The 25038-nt window shown below is 43.3% G+C and overlaps 2 protein-coding genes across 2 annotated transcripts in view; both read left to right on the forward strand.

The window, feature by feature from the left end:
* Nucleotides 1–25038, forward strand: part of ALK (ALK receptor tyrosine kinase) — a 612725-nt gene that overhangs the window by 71947 nt on the left and 515740 nt on the right. The gene's annotated exons all lie outside the window — the stretch shown is intronic.
* LOC308257201 (mitochondrial import receptor subunit TOM6 homolog) lies at nucleotides 22698–23042 on the forward strand (the record flags this gene model as incomplete). Its single annotated transcript, XM_080686360.1, has 1 exon — nucleotides 22698–23042. The coding sequence occupies one exon, from the start codon at nucleotides 22698–22700 to the stop codon at nucleotides 22920–22922; it is 225 nt and encodes a 74-aa protein (XP_080542486.1). The 3' UTR covers nucleotides 22923–23042.

Genomic DNA, 25038 nt, shown 5'->3' on the forward strand with positions numbered 1-25038 from the left:
AACAGACAGGAGTCCAGGGTGACTGCCCTAGGAAAGGACAATTCAAGGTGAGGTCAGAGAGACTGACAGGATCAGACCGTGGGACTTGTAAGATATCACACTCCAAAGTCCTAAATTGAATTTCTTTTTTTTTTTTAAATATATTTTATTGATATTTTACAGAGAGGAAGGAAGAGGGATAGAGAGCTAGAAACATCGATGAGAGAGAAACATCGATCAGCTGCCTCCTGCACACCTCCCACTGGGGATGTGCCCGCAACCAAGGTACATGCCCTTGACCGGAATCGAACCCGGGACCCTTCAGTCCGCAGGCCGATGCTCTATCCACTGAGCCAAACCGGTTTTGGCCTAAATTGAATTTCTTATAATCATGGGCCAAAATGTGTTGCCCAACCTATAGGCACTGAATGTGGACTGGACCATTGGAGAAGGCTTCCTTTGTGAGGTAGGATTTAATACGAGCCTTGAATGGAAAATAAGGGTTATGCATTGTGCTTAGAGAGCCCCAGCATGAACCAGGGCATGGAGGCCCTTTAGGAGCACTTTGGAAAGCCACATTTCCCCAAACCTGCCTTGGAGCATGGATGCTATGAGATGCTCCTCAACCAAAGGCTCTGGGAAAGTCTTTAAAAATTTAGAAGAAATTATAAACTAGGCTTCCTTCTCCAGGGTTAAAAAAAAATGCCATAAAGGGTTGGAGAAGATACCTGTTTTACATTTTGTAATTCAATGTATCCCAAGTTTATTTGATGGTGGAATCTTACTTATTTTCAGAACTCCTATTAATACCCCCTAGAATTAAGGTACCAGAGAACACCCTTAGGGAATCACTGATGAAGAAAAATCTGGAGATTTTGTGGGCCTGAGGGATCAGTAGCTTCATCCTCTGAAACCCAGGATGAATGATTCACCACTTGTGCCTATGATTGTTCACGCTGATGATCCCCTCCAGTGACTCAAATCATTGAGTGTCAACTGTGCCTTTGTTGGCTCAGATCCACTTGCTTTATTTTCACTTTGCTAGAAGATAAGGGAGGGCCTGGAGAGAGGAAGTGAGTAGATATGTATTCACAATCCCCCTGGACTCAGCTGTGACTGAGCTGGTTATGAAAATGCTCTTGGACCTTAGACAACCACCCTGTGAACCCCCAGCACCAATCTTCTGAAAAGGTCAATATCCACAGCCTGTGAGGGACCTTCCTTAGAAGGGCAGCATGTGAGAGATGGAGGGAGGGAGGAGAGGTGGGAGAGAGAGAGAGTGGCAGAGAGAGGAATCAGTGTTATGATAAGTATTCTTTACTCTGATGCCAGCAACATCAAATCCTTGTTTTCTAACTTTGACTCTAATTTCCTGCTGGTGACTGGGAACTTAAGTTTGCCAACTCCTTAGATGACTCAGGGTTGGTCTTAGGCTTATGAATCTCAGAGATGGAAGGGACGCTAGTGAGAAATCATTCAGTCCACTCTCCCAGTAGAAACCAGGACAGTGGTTCTATATTCTGGAGGATCGTGGACCCCTTTGGGAATCTAAAGACAGCTATAGACCTTAACCCTGGAGAAAAATCCCAGATAGATATTCAAATAACATTTCACCTATAACATCAGAGGTTTACAAGCCTTTTCATATTTCTTATCTATAATATATTCAATAACATTTTCTTGAATACCTATTTAAATCCCCTTAATTGATCCTCTTTGCTCTTCTGATAAAGTAAACACAGTCTTTAAAATGGTTCACACAGTCCTGGCCTGTGTGGCTCAGTTGGTTGCACCAGGAGGTTGCCGATTTGATTCCTGGTCGAGGCACATGCCCAGGTTGTGGGCTTGATCCCTAGTGGCAGGCATGCGGGAGGCAGCCAATCAATGTTTCCCTCTCTCATTGATGTTTCTCTCCCTCTCCTTTCCTCTCTAAAATCAATAAAAACATTTTAAAAAATGGTTCACACAGCCCTGCATGCATTGCCTCACTCCCCACTGGCCTCATCTGGCACTACTCACTCCGCTCCCATTTGCTGCCCATGTAGCCATGCTGTGCCCCCTCTGGGGGTTCTTGAGCTCACCATGCTTTACTTTCCACAGTGCCTTTGCATATGCTGTTTCCTCTGCCTACCATGTTTTTTCTTACCTTGTTGCTCAGGCAGAACCTTCTTATCCCTGAGATAGCAGTTCAGGGATTATTTCCTCAACAATGCTTCCTTGACCGTTTTACCAGGTCCTGTATATCAGATTTTTCAATCTGTGTTCTCATAGCACTATGGACATTTCTTTCTAAAGTACCTGTCACAGCTGAGTTTTACATTTCTTTGTGAGGGTAATTGATTGATGTCTGGATCCCCCACTAGATGGTAAGCTGCATGAGGGCAGAAAATGGGTCTTGATACACAGTAGGTGCTGGTTATCCACTGTGTGTGGGATGAAGGGATGGTTTTTTTTTTTGTCACTGGTGTGCATTATATTTCAAGGTAACCCATTTCATGTTGCCAGGACTTCTGATTTTGATAAGTGTTAATTTATTGATTGTGTTCATTATACTGACAAATTATGAGAGGTTTGTCCTTCTCTAGGTAAATCAATGAGCACTTCAGTCTTCACAAAGCTATTTGCCAGGTCTTTACAATATAAATTTTTCCTCAATGAATAAATCTACTAGCGGAACTTGGACTTCACTCTGCCCACCCTCAGGCTGTCGAAGTGTATAATAACCACATCCATCAGCAACCATCTTCCTCCCTTCCTCTCTCCCTCCTGCCTTCTTCCCTCATCCTTCACTTCTTTCTTCCCTTCCGCCTTTTCTTCTTTCTTCTAGCAGTTGTGTAGGCTCACATGCGTGCACACACACACACACACACACACACACACAGGGAAACTCTTGAAGAAAATTATGTGTATGTGTGTTCCTGGTAGGTGGGACTGGGTGAAAAGTAGGACAAAATTTGACTACCAGTAATTCCAATTCATAGTTGAAACCAACTCTGCATGGTGGTGGGGCACTAAGACCCCTTCTACTGATGATCCCCTTACCCCCGTCCCTATCTCATTCCCCTCCTCGCCACCAATATACCTTTCTCACCCAATCATGATTACATGCTCACCCTTCCCTTGCCACTTGGTCAAGCTATGTCCCGGGGACTTCCCACAGTGGGGAGGAAAGGTAGTGAACCTAGCCTCATAAGAGGTGAGAAGGCAAAGGCTTTCTCTTATGTCCTCTGCCCGCAGTGTTAGAACATTTACTAAAATGTTCTAAAATATCTCCTTTCCCTTCATCGCCCGCCATCCAAATACCAATGCCCTTTGAGCCCATAGTTCCCCAGTTGAAACTTACCTCCCCACTCATAAGGGAGGAATTTGGATGGAACTAGATGTGGAAAGGTATGCTCCCATAACCCAGGTGCTCATACACCACTTGTGTTGAGACTACACAGTCAAATGCAGCGCTTGGCAAAGCTGCTCTGATGAAAATGAGTTCTGTTGCTCACCTTCTTCCTTCCCCATGTGGCCCAGTCCCAATGTTTGGTACATGCTGTGGAGGCCTGGAGGCTGGTGGTAATCAGTTGCTGCCCTGTTGCTATTGGGAATGTCCAGCGCTGTACTGCCCCTCCCACAGCTATCCCTAACCCAGGAGCATGAGTGTCTTCCTTGAAGAACTGAGTGTTAACCATGTTGTATATAAAGTCCATTGTTAGAGAAAAGTTCGTTGGTGAAAAAGTCAATTGGTACGTGAAAAAAAAAAAAATCCAGACACATGGGATGTAGTTGTGTGCCCTGGTAGAGCAATGGAATGATGAGCCCTAAAAAAGCCCCAGGTTCAGATTCACCCTCCAGTTTCTGCTTTTTCTGAAGTGTTAGAGTGGAGCTTTTCTTGAGTTTTTGTACTCATGTATCCTTCCAATAAATCCCTGTTACTTGAGGTAACTGATTGCAGCCACAAGAGACTATCTAGCTGGAACCCCTCCTGGGGTTCTTAATGTATTTTCTTTTTAAATATATCTGTTATGTTTTACCTACCAGATTTTAAGCTCCTTGAGGCAGGTTCCAATCCATCTTTCTAGTTTCTTATATAATTTATTAGGATAAAGAGAGAAAGGGAAAGAGGAAAGGACCAAAAAGGAAGGAGATTAAGAATAGCAGCTGGGTCAGGGAGAAGAATGGAGGGGAGAAGGGAGGAGGTAAAGTTAGTTTTCAGTATGTATGTGGTACCCTGCACAACCTGCCTGTCACCACACTACAGAGCATGGCTGGGGTGAGAGTAGAGAGGAGGTGGGATGAGGATGAAGGAACTTTTTCACTAAGAAAGGCCAGACAAGCTCTTGTTCAGAGCCAAGTTTTGTGGGTTTTTTTGGAGAAATTAGTTTTGATGGATATTTTTGGAAGCTGAGAAAATGGACATTTATTTCACTGCCAAATCTGTCTTATTTCAATTTGGCAAACACAGATTTCTTCACCCTGTTCTGTGTTTAGATAGCGCTGAAATGAGCAGCACTGGCAAGGCTGTATTGACTCTGATGGTTGATGGTTGTTCAGTAGCTCCCCAGGCCTCAATGAGCACAGCCCCCAGCAGAACCTGCCTTCTATTCTCCAAAAGGCCAATAGAGGGCTCCCAAGAACACTGAGCAAAATCAGGTGGAAGCCACCCTAGAGGTTCAACTATAATGGCAGTGGTTATTATGATCACCTAATACGCAAACGGATAGAACTGGATTATGATGGTAAAGATGAAAATGAAGGAGTATCCACTATGAATACAACAGAAGAATTTGTTGCATTGGAGGGTGCTCAGATTAGATTAACTTGTATACAGTATGTATACAGTATGCTAGATATGTTAAAACCTTGATTCTGGGTACTATGTTATCTTGGGAAAAATCAGTTCCTCTAAGTCTTAGCTTTCCTACTTAAAAAATGATGGAATGATACTGAGGTAGTGAGAGTCTGGCTTCCCAAGGTCTTTTAAGTTATAACTTCCTATTACTACAACTTACAGGAACCACATTTAGGAATGACCTGACAAAAGTGGCTTACTCAAAATGAAGAGGGTTAACTCTGTCCCCCAACACAGGCCTAGTAAAATGGTCACTTACCTATTATACACTTAGAGTAATGGTTAGACTAGGGCATACAATCTTTGATGACCAATAAGCTAGATACAGTATGGTGTGAGTCAGACAGAACAATTATAGCCAAAAGACTTAGATTGAGATCTTGACTTTATTTACTAGATAATCACTTTATGTCTTAGTTTGTTCATTTGCAAAGTTGAGATGATCCAAATTGCCTTGCCTACTCCAAGGTGTGAAGGTCAGATAAGATAACACAATGGAAGTACTTTGCCTGCTGCAAAGTCATACAAACATTCAACTATTAATAGATGCATTAACTTATGTGATCCAAACTTAGTGACATAGTATGTGTGAATGTCATAGTCCTTTCTTTCCTGAACTGAAGATCCCATTAAATTGCATTATAGCTATAGTTTTTCTTTGCTATATTTTTCCAACAGAAAACAAATTAGAAAAGAGATATAGAAATATTTCTGAGGTACAGAGGAATAGAAACCAGTCTTACAGATCTTAGAATTGGAAGACTGAGCAAAACCAGTATTATTTGTAGCCAATATTGAGACTATGTTTGAAGTAGGAACTAAGTTTTGTCTGTATTCATTTATTCATTCACTTCAATTGCTTAAGGTTCTAGGAATACAAATTTTGGAATTTGGGAAAGAATTAGAATCTTGCAATGGGCTTGTTTATGTATTCATCCCTTCAAGCATTTGTTGAGATGTATGTATTTTTCAGACATCCTGTGAGATGCAGTAGGCAATACAAAGATGTGCAAACTATGATCTCTCCCTTGAAGGAACCCTGAACACTCTGCCTGTTACATAGTAAGCAATACAGAAATAGAAATAGTACCTAGATTTTTGTTTTTGTTGTTTTAGAATAAATGAGACATTGATGTCAGGAAGTAAAATAGTGGTTAAGAATAAAGGGCTATGGAGTCAGACAGTTTTGGGTCTAATCCTACATCTGCTGAGTAGACTAGCTTTGTCTTTAAGCAAGTTATTTGGCTTGAGTTTAGTTATTTGGCTTGTCTAAACTCCTTTTTAATGCTGCCTATCTTGAAGAGTGGCTATATGGATTAAATGAGCTGGTTGTGTAAAGCACAGGGAGTAGCACATGTTAGTAAACCCAGAATACATGGTAGTTATTATTGGTATCCTCATCCTATATAATAAAAGAGTAATATGCAAATTAACCATCACTCTGCTACACCCACAAACCACGCCCACCAGCCACGCCCACCAGCCAATCAGGAGCAAATATGCAAATAAACCCAACCAAGATGGCTACAGCCACAGAGAGCAGGAGGGAGGCTTGGGTTTCCCCGGCAATGGAGGAAGCCAAGCTTTCCGCCTGCCCTTGCCAGCCTAGGCCTCCACTCAAGGCTACAAAGTTTCAATGTTAGAAGATACATAAACCCAAACAGAAATGGCGGCAGCCATGGAGCTAGAAAGAGCAGGAGGCTAGGGTTGCCCCCGGCGATGAAGGAAGCCAAGCTTTCTGCACACTCTGGCCGGCCCAGGCCTTGCTTAAGGCTACAAAGTTTCAATTATAGAAGATACATAAATCCCAAATAGAAATGGCTGCAAGAAGGCTTGGCTCTGCTCCAGGCTACAAAGTTTCAAATGTAGAAGATAAATAAACCCCAGATACCAGGGCCTCTGCTTGGGTCAACAGGGGGCATGGCCAGACTGCAAACCACCACAGGCCCCTCACCTAGGCTGCCCCACGCCCCAAGGGAACCCCCACCCTGATCTGGGACACCCTTCAGGGCAAACCTGCTGGCCCCAACCTGTGCACCAGGCCTCTATCCTATCTAATAAAAGAGTAATATGCAAACTGACCATCACTCCAACACACAAGGTGGCTGCCCCAATGTGGTCAAAGATCTTGCCCCCATGTGGACACAAGATGGCCACCACAAGATGGCTAGCAGGGGAGGGCAGTTGGGAAGGACCATGCCTGAAAGGGAGGGCAGTTGTGGGCGATCAAGCCTGCAGGGGAGGGCAGTTAGGGGTGACCCGGCCGGCAGAGGAGGGAAGTTGGGGGTGACTGGGTCTGCAGGGAAGGGCAGTTGGGGGGGACTCAGGCCTGCAGGGGAGGGCAGTTAGGGGTGACCAGGCCTGCAGGGGAGGGCAGTTAGGGGCAAACAGTCTGGCAGGGGAGCAGTTAGGCATCAATCAGGCTGGCAGGGGAGTGGTTAGGGGGTGATCAGGCTGGCAGGCAGAAGCGGTTAGGGGCAATCAGGAAGGCGGGCAGGTGAGCAGTTGGGAGCCAACAGTCCTGGATTGTGAGAGGGATGTCCGACTGCCCGTTTAGGCCTGATCCCAGTGGGATCGGGCCTAAACGGGCAGTCGGACATCCCTCGAGAGGTCCCAGATTGGAGAGGGTGCAGGCTGGGCTGAGGGACACACACCCTCGTGCACGAATTTCATGCACCGGGCCTCTAGTCATTATTATAAGAATTCACAATAACAAGTCAAGCTAGATTTCCAAGATAGGCTCTGGGAGCCATGGAAGTTCAAAGGAGGGAACACTCAGCAAAGGCTTTGTGGGGAATGTCTCTTGGGCTACAAAGAGGAAAGGATTTTCCACTGGAAGATATAAGGAAAACATCATTCCAGAGCAAGAGAGGGAGGGAGGGAGGGAGGGAAGGAGGGAGGGAGGGAGGGATGGAGGGAGGGAGGGAGGGAGGGAAGAAAGAATGTGGCAAGTACTGGGAATGGTAAAGCATTCATTCTGCCATGAACAAAAAATTCATGTTGTGTTCTACTTAATGTATTCATTCTGACTTTGAAATTTCCATAAAGATATCTTGCCATGTCTCTGTGTAGGAAATTGCCTCAATTATCCTAATGTTTTGCTGGTCTGAATTGGAAGGCAGTTATGTGAAGTCTTGAAGATGATGAAATTTATCTTCTGGAATTCTCAGCTACTTTTCCCTTTGCAGTTCTCCATCTGGCTGGAGCCCCCCACCCTGCCTAGTCATCCAGGATCTCCATGCACTTAAAAAACAAAGCAAAGCAAAGCAAAACAAAACAACTTCATTCATTTTTCTTTTAATTTTTTATTGTTTAAAGTATTACAAATAGTAGTACATATGTCTCCTTTTTTCCCCTAATTGACCATTTCTTAAGACCTAGTTTTAACATATGGTTATTGAGGGAACATTAGAACACACAAGAAAAAAGCAGCCTCCTTTGACCCCAATGGTATTCGACCCAGCATCCCCATGAAACACATTCTTAAAAAGGACCTGATAAACTAATTTATAATAAAGTGAAATGGTTTTCAATGTGACCTCATATGAGGGTCCTTTGCTTTTTGAACAGGCATAGAGCTTCAGATAAATGAATTGGAATTGCAGGCTTTCATAGACTCACAGGAAGGGCATTTTGGGTGATAAGGGTGACACCAGAGTGTGCCTAAACAATGAAGGTATATTATTGACCACTATACAAAGATGTTGATTTTTTCTAACTTTAAAAAATATTTTATTGAAAATTATGTGTATATATATATATATATATATATATATATATATATCATGAGATACAGATATTTTAGTGTACATTTGGATGAGTTTTGACAGTTGCATGTACCTGCATAAACTTCATGCCTATTAAGATGTACAGTTCCATCACCATAGAAAGGTACCTCACACCCTTTGCCAGTAATACCAGAGCCAACTACTGTTATTTCTTTCAATGTAGTTTTCCTGTTCTAGAACTTTCTATAAATAAAATGATACAGTAATGTTTTTCTGTGTCTGGCTGCTTTCACTTAGCAGACTATCTGTGAGATTCATAAATGTTATTGTGTATCAGTTTGTTCCTTTTTATTGATGAGCTAAAGGCCCAGTGCTCGAAATTCATGCACGGGGGAGGGAGAGGTCCCTCAGCCAGGACTGCATCCTCTCAAAATCCGGGACCCCTTGGGGGATGTCCAACTGCTGGTTTAGGCCCAATCCTGCAGGGATCCGGATTGGGCCTAAACCAGCAGTTGGACATCCCTCTCGAAATCCAGGACCACTGGCTCCCAGCAGCTCGCCTGCCTGCCTGGTCACTTTTAACTGCCTCTGCCTGCCTGATCACCCCTAAGCACTGTGCCTGCCTGCCTGATTGCCCCTAACCACTCTGCCTGCCTCCCTGATCACCCTTAACTGCTCGCCTGCATGCCTGATCACCCCTAACTGCTTGCTTTGGGGGCAGCCAGCCGGGGTAAGGGGCCATGGTCGTTCTGGTCCTTCTGCTGTTTTGGTCACTGGGCTTTTATTATATAGGATAGTATTCAATTATATAGTAACTAGAGGCCCGGTGCACGAAATTCGTGCTCAGGGGGTGTGTGTGCCTCAGCCCACCTTGCACCCTCTCCAATCTGGGACATCCCTCTCATAATCCAGGACTGCTGGCTCCTAACTGCTCGCCTGCCTGCCTTCCTGATTGCCCCTAACCACTTCTGCCTGCCAGCCTGATCACCCCCTAACCACTCCCCTGCCAGCCTGCTTGATGCCTAACTGCTCCCCTGCTAGCCTGATTGCCTCTAACTGCCTTCCCCTGCAGGCCTGGTCACCCCTAACTGCTCTCCCCTGCAGGCCTGGTCACCCCTAACTGCCCTCCCCTGCAGGCCTGGTCTTTCCCATCTGCCCTCCCCTGCAGGCCTGGGTCCCCCCCAACTGCCATTCCCTGCAGGCCCGGTCGCCCCCAACTTCCCTCCTCTGCCAGTCTGGTCACCCCTAACTGCCCTCCCCTGCAGGCTTGATCACCTCCAACTGCCCTCCCTTGCAGGCCTGGTCCCTCCCTACTGCCCTCCCCTGCTGGCCATCTTGTAGCGGCCATCTTGTGTCCACATGGGGGCAGCCATCTTTGACCACATGGGGGCAGCCATCTTGTGTGTTGGAGTGATGGTCAATTTGCATATTACTCTATTAGATAGGATAGAGGCCTGGTGCACGTGTGGGGGCCAGCTGGTTTGCCCTGAAGGGCGTCCTGGGGGTTCCCTAGGGGTATGGGGAAGCCTGGGTGAGGGGCCTGTGGTGGTTTTCAGGCTGGCCATGCCCCCCGGCAACCTAAGCGGAGGCCCTGGTATCTGGGATTTATTTACCTTCTATAATTGAAACTTTGTAGCCTTGAGCGGAGGCCAGGGCAGGGCAGGGTGGGTGGGAAGCTTGGCTTCCTCCATCGCCAGGGGCAACCCTAGCCTCCTGCTCTCTCCAGCTCTGTGGATGCCACCATTTTTGTTGAGATTTATTTATCTTCTATAATTGAAACTTTGTAGACTTGAGCGGAGGCCAGGGCTGGCCAGGGCAGGCAGGAAGCTTGGTTTCCTCCATTGTTGGGGCAACCCAAGCCTCCTGCTTGCTCCAGCTTTGTGGCTGGCCGCCATCTTGGTTTGGTTAATTTGTATACTCTCTCCTGATTGGCTGGTGGACGTGGCTTGTGGGTGTAGTGGAGTGATGGTTATTTTGCATATTTCTCTTTTATTAGTGTAGATATTATAAATTGTTTATACATTTTCTTGTTGATGGATATTGGGGTTATTTTTAGTTAGGAACTATTATAAATAAAGTTGCTATGCCCATTATTATACACATCTTTTGTCTATCATTAGGTTTTTAGCAATTTGATTATGATATGCCCTGGTAAAGCCTTATTTGTATTTATCTTGCTTAGGATTATTGAAATTCTTAAATCAGTAGATTTGTATTTTTCATAGAACTTGGAAAAAATTTTTACCATTATTTTTTCAAAATTTTTCCAACCTTTCCTCTCTTTCTCTTAGGCCTATTACATGTATGCTACACTGCTTACTATCTTTATATATATAAAGCCTAAGCGACCGTTACAACTAGACAACTGGCCAGCAACTATGATGTGCACTGACCACCGGGGGCAGACACTCAATGCAGGAGCTGTCCCCTGGTGGTCAATGAGCTCCCACAGCCACCTCCTGCAGCTGGCCAACCTCCCTCGGTCCCTCCCACCGGCCGGCCCAGTCAGCCTGGATTGGGACTGAGCGAGATGGCCTGATTGGCCCCCGATCGCCAGCCAGGCCGAGGGACCCCACCTGTGCACGAATTCGTGCACCAGACCTCTAGTTTCTTCATAAATCACTGAGGCTTTGCTATTTTCTTTTCATTCTTTTCTCTTGATCTACTTCTTAGTTTGGATAGTTCCTATTGATTGGTATTCAAGTTCACTGATCTTTTTTTTCACAGTGTCATCTGTTGTTAAGCCCAACCAGTGATATTTTTATTTCAGATATTGTATTTCTCTATTCTAGAATTGCCATTTGGTTATTTATTTTACTTACCATTTTTCTATTGTGATTCCCTTTTTGTTTCTTCATTAAGTTAACATTTTTCTTTAAATATTTGAATATGGTTATACTACCCATTTTAAAGTCATTAATTGATAATTCATTCTTATTTATTTTTTTTCAATCTGTTTCTACTAACTTACTTTTCTCCTGGTTATGGACCATGTTTTCTTACTTCCTTGCCTATTGGTCATTTTTATTGCATGATGGATATTATTGATGCTACTTTGTTGACTGTTTTGATTTGTTGTCTTCCTTAATAATAGGCAGATTTGTGGATCTCCTTTTTTGTATAGTTCTCTTCTTTCTTGTACCATACCCCACAAATTCCAGCCACTTCAGTAGCCCTGAACCCCAATATCTGTCTCCTGGGCTCAGCAAGATCATGTTTGCATTCCTTCTTTTTGTGCCACAATCCAACAAGTGCTTCCAGATATAAAACTGAGTCAATTGACTAGCTTGTCTCATGCAGTTCCCTTTTCTCAGGGATCAGTTTTTTGCTGTTTCCTATCCAGTGTCTGAAAACAGTGATTTTATACATATTTTCTGGTTTTATACATTTTTGCATCAGGATGTATAGCTCGGTACCAGTTATTCTGTCTTGACCAAGTGAAAGACCACATAAAGTAGTTCTATTAGTTTGTTTTACCTTTAGAGAAACCAAGGCATTCACAAGGATTATCTAGGATTACCACATTACCAGCCCATGGCAAAGATGGGATAATAGCAACAGTTTTCAGCTCTTGCTTTTTCTAACCAACCACACAGTCTCTTGTAGAAAGTGTATGTAAGCAGATTATGGGGATAAATTGATATTCATGGAAACCAAGCTATATTTCATAGGGAGGTAACAGATATCATGGTTCTAAGCTCTGATTTATTGCAGTTCATTAGGGAAGTTTGCCCCTGACCCAATTTCAGTTGGATGGGGCCATGAAACTAGTACAGGGCAATGAGTTATTAGCAGAAGTGATTTGTTTTAATTCTGAGTGAACACTTTTTGTTAGCTGAGTCTTCTAGTCATTCTTTTCATTACATCATGGTGACTGGCAATGTTCAAGTTGATAGCTCTGTCATCCTGGGTCTCTGAGTGACTAAGGTGAGCAGAGACTGCTTCTTAATTATTAATTCTCAATGGACAGGTAGCATGAACAAGAAATAAACTGTTGTTTTAAGCCACTGAAATTTTAGGGATTTTATGTTTTCATAGCAAAACTTAGCCCATCCTAAATTATATAGAGAAAAACATTTTGATGAAACTCGATTGTCTTAAATTGGTTCCCCAGAAGCAGACCTTGAGATTAAATTAGTATGAAAGTGACTTATTAAAGAAGCACTACTGGGGAGACTGGTAAAGGAGTGGGGGGAGCAGGATAGGGAAGGGAAGAAAGGAGTGTCTCAGATAAAATTCCTTCAGGAGACTTCTGGAACTTAAGTTTTGCTTTGGTGTTGTCTGAACTCAAGGCAAGAGAGTTGGACTTTCTTATGCCCACACACATCCAGGGCTGTGGAGGAAAGGTGGTGCACAGAAAATCAGTAGAAGATGCTACAGGGGATCTGGGTGAAGTACCAGCATAGCTCACTACTGTGATCACAAGGGAGGAAGAAAAAGCTCTTACCTTTATTTTCAGTTCTGTACAACAGGAAGACCTTTAATTTCTTATCTGTTATAAAAATGGCATGGAAGGAATAAACTAACTGCAATATTATAATGAAGATAAAAAGGCTGGTGGTTGCAGGAGTCTCTGATGGAAAGGCCTTTTCTTTTTCGTTTCATGTCAGTATGTCAGTAAACACACCATAGTATAGCTACTGAATCCCCGCCCCCCCCCCCTTTTCTTTGTATTTTCTTCTACTTTCTCAGCTTGTGAATCAACTTAGAACACACACACACACACACACACACACACACACACACACACACACACAAAGAGCTTCAAAATTTGCTCTCAACTCTTGTTATTTATTATTTGCTGGCTGCCAGCAGGGTACTCGGACCCCTTTGCTATACAAAAGACATGGTTCACAATTGCTTGTTTCCTTGTCACCATTTGATTTACTCCCTCATCAGTCCAGCCTGAGTGATGCTGCCTCCTTATTTGGCTTAGCTCTCAAGGCTTTGGGGAGCTTGTCTAATGGAGAGATTTTTTTTTTTACACTAATAGAGCTGAATGAGTTACAGTGCCTTTGTGCTCTTTTGAAAGGTAAAGCAAATGGAATTTTGCCTGCCACAATTTGAAGTGAACGTGTGTACTTTTTGTTTTGCTGTAGTTGATGGTGCAGTGGGTGGGAAAGACAGATCAGAGAACTCTAGTCTTTGTGTTTTGGTGTGAGTGATATGGAACGACTCCTAAATTAGGTGCAGTGAAGTGGTTTGGCACCAATTGCCAATTCGGGAATATAGAATCATAACCCTCTTTATCTTTCTCTCTCGTTTTGATGACTTCCTCTCTCCATATTCATCCCCCTTTCATTTGTTCACATTTCTGGAGGATGTACTTTCTGATGTAATCTCATTTCTTCATCCTTATTTTTAACCTGATAGAATGCCTATTATATAGTCATCATCTTGATGTCTAAACCAATTACATTACTAACTAAGAAAAATCTTTCTTGTCCCTTCCCAATCTATATAGTGTCTATATGTTAGCCTTGCCCTAATTGTTTAGGGTTGATCCTTCTTTTAGAATTTTCTGCCTCTAGCTCTGTCAACCATTTGCCGAAATAACCTGTCAAATCTTCTGAGAAAATTGATGAGATTGGCTACTTGGCATTGTGTCAAGCCCACAAAACTTGGCTAACACAGCTGAATTTTTTTTTAACTAATTAGATGGTTACCATGTAGATAGTAAACATACAATGTAAATTAGAGCTCCCAGTCAGAAAGAAGCATTTTTATCACATTGCCCCCAAACAGCATTGGCTGGGAAGTCAGTGGTTTTGACCTTACCAGATGTGTGACCTTGCTGGATACATTTTCTAATTTCACTAGCATTTTTGAGTCTCACATTCCTGATGTATATCTTAGGATATTTTAAATTATTTGTCAAACATTTGTATGACCCACTGTAGTTTACAAAGTGCTTTTACATATCTGCCTTCATTTTATCTGCCCAACTATCTGCCCTATTGACTCTACATTATTAAATTGTGCTCCCTGGCTTAAGAAAATGAGGGCTGGGTTGGTCTGGGAAGTACAATTGATATTGCTAAAGACAGAGTCTATAAGGGGGTCTCCAGAAACCATGTAACTAAGCTTCCAAGGACAATAGCACCAAAACTGCCTAGAACTAGAGGTTGTGAGTTACATTTGTAATTTTGCAGGAAAGGAGATGTAGGGAAGGCCTTTAGGATCACATAGACTTAGGCTTTAGTCCTGAATCCACCACTTACTACCTGTGTAACTTTGGGTAAATTCTACACATTTTTTAGTCTCTTTCCTCATTCGTAAAATGAGAGTTAAAATGCCCACAACATGCAATACTATTGTGAAAATTAAATGAAATAATTCCTCTGAAGCATATGTACTATCACTGGCATATAGTAAGTGCTCAATAAAAGGCAACTTATTATTCCATTTACTGAATGATCCTTGCTGTGGGTACTCTTGGATTATATTTAACTTCAGTCTCCTTTAGAGAGCTCATAATATGGAAAATGACTGTGAATTCTTCAACCCAGCTGGTAAAAATTCAGACTACAAAGCATGGGAGACCATTATGTCAAAAGACAGACATGATAACATGAAGGGAACTAGATATTTTTTCCTCAGTGCTGCTACATTATTTATTGATTGAGAGTTGGTTCTCACACAGGAGATACAAAGGGCAGTGGAGGAAGATATAGATCTAAGAGTGCAGAGCTGTATTTTCATTGCTCATTTCATCAGATACCTAGATGGGATTGGCTTCTGAATGTCCAGAATTCCAATCCAATCTCTCCATTATGTTGAGTAAGATATTCCTTATTACCTTCCCTTGCTTCTCCATTTCCATAGAGATGACAATGCAGACAGGAGATCTTACCATTCCATATAGTAAAGATTCACCTTTACTCAAAATTCCTTTCCTGTTGCTAGAGGTTCTTCGTAAAGTCTGTTAAATACACTGAAGTCTTTGAATGATATGATTTTACTGAGTTGGAGAGCATTGTGAAACTCCAACTTTTCAACAGTCTCAGAAGTAAGCATGTAATGAAAATGGTTACCCTATTCAGGAGATAGTGGCCATTAACCCAGACAGATGCTCACAAATAATGCCTTGTATTCACTGTATATTAATGAGCACTGTTAAATATGGATGACCTCATTTGTCCTTCTGGCACGCGTGTCCCATAGAGAGTGACACATATGTTTATTGCCATTTAGCATCTGGAGATACTGTTACCTAGACAGGTTAGTGATTTTTATCAACCACAGAGGCTGTTACATATTGAATCTTGGGAAGACACTGAATTTGGTGGACTGAGTTAGGTCAACAGTTTTGGGACTGGGTCATCATTGGATACACGTGCAAAAAGTAAAAACAGGAGAATTGCTGATTAGGAACTAGGAGCTTAGTCTGTAGTGGAGTTCTTAAACCTAAAGATACAGAGTAAGGAAGTTTAATATATGTACAGATCTCCTAGGGATCTAATTAAAATGCAGATTCTGATTTAGGAGGGTAGACGTGAGGTTTGGGGCTCTACATTTCTAATAAGCTCTCAGGTCATGTTGATTCTTTCAGCTACAGGATCATCTTGAATAGCCAGGGTCTCAGGAGCCCTGGGCTGGGACTGGAAAAGACCTTGCACCAATAGGACTGCTCTTAACTGAAGTCTCTTATGAAAACCTCAGATTTATTTCCACATGGGGTCTTCCTGCATCCTCATGGTGGGGAGGTAATGACTGTCAGTGGAGCCTATTGATTGGCCACATCCTGGACATTGACCAGTGATTTTTCTTCCAGACTACATTAGCAGCAACCCTACTTTTTGAAGATTGGGCATAATTCCCCCCTGCAATAATTAATTCAGTTGAAAGGATAGAGAACTCTTTGCCATTAGTGTCTGTGCGAAAGACAAAACATGAATTTAGAAATGAAAGAAATGATTGAAAATCAGTTTTCCTGAAGGTATTTACAGCCAAGAGCTACACGAAAACATCCACTCCATATTGAAGAGAGGGGTGAGAGGCTACACAAACACTCTGTCTTCAAAGTCGGAGCCAAGTCCACATTGAAGTTGTTGGCAGCCAGCGGCTCCATGCCACTTTGGTTTGCCAAGGGAGTGATGTCTAGATTGGAAAGCAGAACCTTGGAAGATACAGCAAATTATGGCATCAACTTAATGGAAATCTCAAATCTTTACCTGGAGGCTGACAGCTCCTGTACTCCCACGGCCCAGAGTGTTTGCTGAGACTTACAGCTACTGAGAAGTGAGATCCAAGTTCAAGAGGGGGAGAGAGCCTCAGGAATCAGGGTCATATTGGTATGAGAGTAGATAGATACATGCACCCATAGGTTGGAGCAACAAAGAATCTGGGACAGTCTTGCACTGGTACCCTGGGGGTTTTCTAATACCAGAACTCAGTAGTAGTAGGATGGGTTCACTGAGAATTAATCTAATGAAGAATGTACTTCTCTTTGTAGGTGTAAATGACTTTAGTAGTGGACCCACTTCATTAATTCAAGTGCATACCTATAATCTGATTCTCAATAAACTGCCCCCAAAACAACTGTGACAAGCCTAAAGCATGTTTAAACTTGCTTGGCAATGATCTTAAGCAGTAGGACTGAGAGTGAGGCATGTTCTTGCTCTCTGCCTTACAGCCACCTGGGCTGCTTCAGACCCAGCTCCCTGGTCGTGAGAGGGATGCCAGAATCTATAAGTTTAGCTTCAGCCTGCCTTGAGAGTACTCCTAGGTTAGTTTAGCCATATCCACCCTTCATCCCAGGGCCCCTTGCAAAGCCAATAGTGGGAAGTTTTCTTGGGCTATGGAACTAGCTTCTCAGTTGGGACACCAAATCATCTCAAATGGGGTTTGAGCTTTCCAACTAAGTCCCTGCCCCTGCCCTCAGTCAACAGAGTTCACTAAACCGATTGGGCTAGGTGATAGAAATAATAACCAGAAAGCATCTCTAAATGTAAACTGCTCTGCAGAGAACTCATCATTTGATAGCAGGCCATAAGCAGAGAAGACCTGTGCATTAGAGAGCATCACATCATTACAGTGAACCACAGGGAGCAAGTGTGTTTCTTGTTGGAAATGTTTGGCTTGTCTCTTCTTCTTAGAAGGTCAGTGGGGTTTTGCATTAAATCGTGAACTACAAATTAGGGATTTTGAATAAATCCCTTAACCTCACTAGACCTTGACTCCTCACATAGAAATTGATCTTGAAGACCTTCCCTTCTAGCTCTGATATTCTAACTTTCCTGGGATTGGCAAAAGTTATGCTTCAAAAACTGCATCTGAGTTGTATGCTGTCCTGAGACCATTATTTGTTATCTCTAAGCCTCTCTGTTTCTTTTAGCAATATCTGCTCTGTCAAATATCATATGATCATTGGTTGAGAGATACTGGATTGAGACTGATTTCTCTGTTAGTCTCCAGCACTTGTATTTAAGTTAATATATTTGGAAATCTATTTCCTGTAAGAGTGTAGCAGCTGAAGGCAAACCTTTCTGAAATGTCCCACTATTAACATGCCCCCTAAATGGGTTTAATGTTTGATACCTGACTAATATCAGCATAGCAGATGCCTACAGATTTGCAGCCAGGAGCTTAGATAAAAGCCTTTTGAGTGCCAGTCCACTTCTCTGTTCCTATGGCAAAGAAACCAGGCAGTGTCCTGTCAATGCGTGGGGGTCCCAAGGAGGTGGCAGGTATCCTGGGAGAATGAGATCTGGTATTTGCTCTGATTAATCATGGAGGGTAAGACAGGAATTGCTCTGGTGTTGGACTTTCTCCTGGGAGAATGTAAGATCATTATTCTCCTCAGTCCTTGCACACCAGGAACATTTGCTGCTGCTTCAAGCGCAGAAAGGGTTGCATAAACATTTTAATATTGCATGAGGCTTGTATAAGACCGACTGAGTATGTGAATGCTAAATCCTGACACACAAAGAGACACAGAAAGAGAGAGAGAAAGAGAGAGCCTGGTAAAGACCTAAGGTTGTAGTTCTTAAAATTGTTTTTATTGATTTTAGAGAGAGGAAGGGAGAGGGAGAAAGATAGAGAGGAAACTTCGATGATGTGTGAGAGAGAAACATTGATCAGCTGCCTCCTGCATGTACCCTGACTGGGAATCCAGTCAGCGACCCAGACATGTACCCTGACTGGGAATCCAGTCAGCGACCCAGACATGTACCCTGACTGGGATTTGAACTGGCAACCTTACAGTGCATGGGATGACACTCAACCAACTGAGCCACATCAACCAAGGTGTCTTTTTTTTTAATCAGCCAAGAGGCTGTCTGTGAGTAACTCAGAATGTTCTGATGATTCTCATTGTAGAGTTTTGTTATGATGATATTTCAAAGCCTATGATAAATCAAGCCCAAATGCCAAAAACTGCAGGGATAATTTCTGTTTTTGTTGGATTTTCACATACAGAAGTCTTATAAGATCACAGTCACTCTTTTTCTCCATGAGTTTGGGGTTTTATAGTTGGGTTTCTACTACCCCAGTTGAAGAGGCAGGTTTCCTATAGATTGCAGGACTGTGGTAAGTTTGTCCTTTCTACAGAAATAGAGGGCCATGACAGAGCTGCTGCAGAAGGGGTGGTAGGGCAACCCTGGGTAGGTCAGTCCCATGCAAGAGACATTTGTCAAGATCAGTGCCAGTCCTCCTACAGTCTTCCTAAAAGGTAGATTCTTGAGGGAGGAGGGGATGAAGGAACAAGAGAATACAGAGGAGAAGAAAACAAAGCTGGATCAGAGAGGGTGGAAGGCAGAGTGGTGGCGAGTAACCTCCATTATGCATAGCTTGCCTCTTCTCTCTGGCACCAGTGGATAAAAGGAGAGAAAATGGGTTCCCCTTCTCCGAGCATCACCAGGGATACTTGGTTTGACATCACTCTCCATCACTGCTGTGGTGGAGGCTTCAGTCAGACCCCGCCACTCATCCAGATGGAGTATATGTGCCATCTCCTCCCTCACCGTTCTCCACATATTCTTCTTCTTCCCCACCCCCATTCTATGATAGCAACTTCGGTCCTTAAGGCAAATGTATGGGGTTAGGTTAACAACTGTGTGGGGTCTGAAAGATAAAAATAGGAAAAGGAAAAGAGGAGAGAGGAGAATTATTGTTTAGGGGTAGCAGCTCCAACCCTCAGAGACCTATATGTTAGGTCTCTGACATCATATCCTCTCTATCCTTCTGAGAGGAAGATCACTCCAGTGACCCATCAAATGCCACAAAACCAGTCAGTGGCAAAGCCAGGGTAAAACTCAAGTCTTCAGGCTCTGTTCTTTAGTATTACTAAGAATTCAAGAATTTCACAAGTCCTCATCTTTACTCATGGCCGAGACTTGCTTCATTTTTATCTGGATCCCTGTCCTCTTTCATTTCTCTGCATTGCTCATGTTTTCAGAAGATATCCATTTGCTGTTTCCCAGGCAAGGTTATTAGTTATAAATTGCAGCATAGTAGATTTCCCCCAAATGTAGTGGATCGAAACAGCCACAGCTTTTACTATATTACTGCATCACACAGTTTTGGTGGTTCAGTCATCCACAAGGGCCTAAGCAGGCTGCCTTGGGCTTAGGGTCGTTCCTGAGGTTGCAGTCAAATTGTTGGTCAAGGCTACAATTATTTGAGGGCTTGACTACGGCTGGAGACCTACTTCATGATGGCCCGCTCGTGTACCTCCCTATGTGGACCTCTCTGTATAGCTGCTTCACTGAGCTCATAACATGGTAACTGGCTTCCCCCAAAGCAGGAGATGTGAGAGAGAGCAAGGAGGAAGCTGCCATGCCATCAATAACCTAATCTCGCAAGTTACATACTTTCGCTTCCAATATATTCTACTCATTAGAAGTGACTCACTAGGTCCTGGTCACTTTCAAGGAGAGAGGAATTAAGGTCCATCTCTTGAAGAGAGGAGTATCAGAGAACTTGTGAACATATTTAAAAACCACATAGCCTGTTACTCAAGTCACTCCAGTCGTAGGGACAGATGATTTTCACCCTCATACCAAGTAAATGTGGGTCCTGTTCCTCATCCGCAGTGGGCTCAATCCCAAGAAAGAAGCATTGCATTCTGACCCACTGAGGTGGCATCACGGTGGTGTGGATGGTGAAAAGCAAGCAGTCACTTCTGACAACATGTGGGGAGTCTAGCTCTCAAAATGAAGTCCTTTTAGTGAAGGAGAACCAAGGTTCATATATCCTAACACTGTCCCCTTGTTTTAACCCTTTCTGAATGCCCAAATGCTACCATTCAATGGATAACATCAATTTGGTATGGCAGTGTGTTTTCTGTACACACAAGGGGAAGTGGAAACAGCAGGGTGAGTGCCAGCCTAGGGTGTCACCCAGTCACACCCACATTAGTGCAGTAACTAATAAAGCTCAGAGAACACTTACAATGAACCAGCACTGTTTCATGCTGTATTGACTAATTTCCTTCCATCACAATTCTGTGAACTAAATGATATTTGTTTTGTAGATGAGAAAAATGAAGCACAAGGAGGTTGTATAACATTTACAAAGTCAAATAAGTGGCAGAGTGATTTTGACCCAGGTAGTGTCTGACTGCCGAATCTGGGCTCTTAGACATAAGTTCTAGTGGTTTTACATATATCCTTGGATGAAAAAATGAGAATATGACAGTTTCTCAGTCTGTAATTGAGTATGAACTCTCTGGAGTCCAGAGGAACCTGTTAAAATGAATTCTGATTCATGGGTTCATGTTGGGCGTTGAGATTCTGCATTTTAACAGGCTCCCAGATGATGTTGATGGGGGTGGGGTGGGAACTACACTTTGAGTGAAGAGATGTCCCTCCCCCCTTCTGTTTTTCTCTGGAGCAAAGCTTCTCCACCCAGGCTGGACATGAGAATCATGGGGGTAAGGTGGAGTGGAGTATGGAGATGTTAAAGAAACAAAATCAAAAATGAAGGAAAAAAACACCTCCTGCCCATGCTCTACCCTCAGGAGTTCTGATTCACTTGGTCTGGGGCATATTCCTGGAAAGCAGTATTTTTAAAAGCACGCAAGGGGATTCTCATTTGCAGCTACAGTGTAGAGCCAAGGCCCGGAGGGGTAAGATCTCATTTCCCTTTGCAGAAGCTGTGGGATAGAGGTCCCACGATGAGGTTTGGTAGTGTCTTGCTTAGTGTGGGCTGACACACTCCGAGCGAGGCACTGCAAAACCCTTTCTCAGCTGCCTAGCTGAGGGGATTGTGGACAGACAGCCCAGAGCTGCATTACTTAGACAACGGAATGTTCTTGGAGCATAATGGGGAGAACAGCGGGTCCCAGCCTGGAAAGCCTGCGCGCTGTTCCCAGCCATCGCAAGTTAGCGATGCTGTGCACGTGTGCCCAGCCGGGCTTTTTGCATAACCGTTTTTGTTTTCATTATGCCTAAATTTGGCCTGCCCAGAGAGCGTGATTAAAATGAAAACCTAATTCTAATAGAGCCAGAAAATGGGAGAAGGAATCTAAAAATAGGCCATGGAAAAGGGAAAAACTCAAATGGTATAATGACCAAGTTGGTTCAAATACACACACTTGCAGTAATTTCTCTTGGAGAGAGAAAGCAGCAGTGACGTCGATGCAGGTGTTCGTATAATCCAGGTCACATCAAAACTCCTCTGTCTGTTTTACAAATTTAAAACCCTGGGGGAAATGGAAGCAAGCAGTAATAGGAGATAATAAGAGGAATAATAAGTCTTACTCCCTGTGTCTCACACAGCAGAATTTGGTGAGCCAAGTCCATCTTAATGTACTTTATACTCTGCAGAAAAAAGAAAGCTGGATGGTAACAGGAAACATGTTAGCATCCTAACACAGAGCCTGAGGAGGACTGGCCATGGGCACTTGGGTTTTGGTTTCATTCCCTGCTTTCTCTATGATTAGATAACCCACAATTACGAATTCTGCTTAAACTTAACTCCCTGTAGAAGGCAACCTCTAGTCCCCTGCCCTAAGTTAAGTTTTCCAGACCCAAGTTCTTAGCTCTCACTCCATTTGCCTATTAGGGGAACTCTTGTTTTTATTACTTTTGTTTAATCTATACTTAGCTCAGCCCTACATCTCCGTGGCTTTGCACAATACAAGACACATGGGACCCGTGCGCGGGCAGCGTTCGTTGTCAAGCCTTGTGGAGCGTGGAGGTGCTGCTATGGCTTCCAGCGGGGTCAGTGTGAACACTGGCGGCTCGGCAAACGAAGCTCCAGACATTCCAGACAACGTGGCAGGTTGGCTTCGGGGCGTCTACCGCTTCGCCACAGATAGGAATGATTTCCGGAGGAACTTGATCCTCAATTTGGGACTTTTTGCTGCAGGAGTTTGGCTGGCCAGGAATTTGAGTGACATTGACTTAATGGCACCTCAGCCAGGGGTGTAGCCAAATAGACACATGGAACCGGAGATGTACTTGAACCTTCCAAACACAGAGCCTCCAATCTGTGACCGTCACAAGACTTGCCCTGATAGCAGCTGAAGTTTGATACAGATGGCTACCTTCCCTTCCCTGCCTGCTTTCCTTCGCAGAGTCTACTCAGAATTCATTCTCTGGTCAGCAGTCAGGTTTCAGCTAAAGTATTGTCCTCTGTTTTGTAAAGTTCTGTACATAATTCCTAAGTTTCGGTAGAGAGTGATCTTTGCTCTTTCTTGAGGAATAACCTGATGGTATTTTAACAATTATCTGAAATAAAGTCTGCACACACACACACACACACACACAAAAGACACATGGGAGATGCATGGTATGAATGAATGGATGAACGAATGAACAAACGAACGAACAAACGAATGAATTCCTGAGAAAGTCACTTAAGTTCCCTGAGCCTCTGTGTTTAAGTCAATAAAATGTTGGTGGATAAGGTTTGGGCACATGACCTTGAAGTGCCCTTTCTCATCTGACACTCTGTTATGAAGGCTTTAGTTTTTCTGGCTTAGCAGTCCACTCAATGGGGACAGAAGCTGGCTAGGTAGACCAATGGTAGAATGGCCCCAGCTTTGTTACTCAGAGGAGCAGGAAAAGATTCCATCTTGCAGTCACATTGCTTATTTATATCACACCTTGTCCTCCTACCACATTCATGCTTCTATCTTGTCCGTTTTTGAAAAAAGAGGGATGATAATTTTTCTACCCTACAGGGTTGTTGTGAGGAATTAATGAGTTAATACACATAAAGCACTTTAAAACAGGGCCCAAAGTAGGTACTCAATAAATGTCAGGTTTTTTTTTATTACTCCCTTTCTCTTAAATATTCCTGTCCCTGCCTCTACACCTTTATTCATGAGCTCCCACTCCTCTACTGAAATCTGATTCATCTTTCAAGGCCCAGCCCCTCATAGACCATAGATCACAGCCGTCAAATGGGGAGGAGCCATGCAGGTAATTGAAATCAACCCCCTCATTTTACAGATGAGAAGTCAGCGGCACAGAGAAGTGTAGCTAGTTAGTAGCTCAAGGTCGAAGAGCCAGATGGTGCAGCACCAGCCCCAAACCCATGGGGACCAATTTTGCAGCCAGGGTTTTCCTTCTGACACTGGGCAGCCTCCCTCTGTGGACCTCTTGTCCTTCTGGTCTTGCTCCCTTGTGAAGCCTTTTTACTGGGAAGTGATTAGTAATCACTTGTAGAGTAGCCTTTCTTGATTAATCTTACATCCTCAAGTGCTGAACAAGTTATTTTGTCCCTAGTAGGTATTTGCTTATAATAACAATGAGCTATACTGGATTAGGAGTTCATTATTTACAAAGTACTATAACAAGATGTATTGCTATCTTATTGATACAACAATGCCAAGAGGCAGGGATTATTTTTATCTCCTCTAGAGAAGAGGAAACTGGTTTAAAGAAAAAGAGAATTGCTCAGGGCCATTCAGCCAGCTGTCTGCAAATGGCCTCTTTCTTCCTGCTTGCCTGAATGAATGAATGTTACTTAATGTTTCATGTAGATTTGTCTTGTGTTCTTCACTAGAAGGCCTGGATCATGTGTTAAAAATTCTTTGTATTCTTAAAGAGTCTACAGTAATCACAGCAGGCTCACAATATGTGTTTGTTCAAAAATTTTTTACTGCTGCCTCCAACCCTGAAGAGATAGGGTCTGTTCACACAAATATTGTTGTCAGGAAGCAAAAGTTGGAGGGAGATGAGCAGGAAGTGGGAGGTGTTTCCTCAATCTTTAATTCTGTATTTCATGAATAAATGATAGTATCATCATCTTAATGTTATTCATTAAAGCACTTGATTTCATGCAACTCTGCGAGGCCTTCTCTGTGAATCCCACCAGAGAGACCTCTCCACAGTCTAACAGCAGAAGGCTTCAGGAGCAAACCTCTCCTCTGTCGGAAGGGGACCCTCTTTCCAATGCCTTCCTCACCACTGGATCCCAACAGAGAACTGTTCAAACAAATGGTGGACCAGGAACAGTGGGCTCACTCAAGACTTGAATGTGCAGCCCCTACTCTCTCCCTTTTAGTTTTAAATAAATGTGAAAGATTTGTAAGAAGAG

The sequence above is a fragment of the Plecotus auritus genome (genome assembly GCF_963455305.1).
Source record: "Plecotus auritus genome assembly, chromosome: 8".
Classification (NCBI taxonomy): domain Eukaryota; kingdom Metazoa; phylum Chordata; class Mammalia; order Chiroptera; family Vespertilionidae; genus Plecotus; species Plecotus auritus.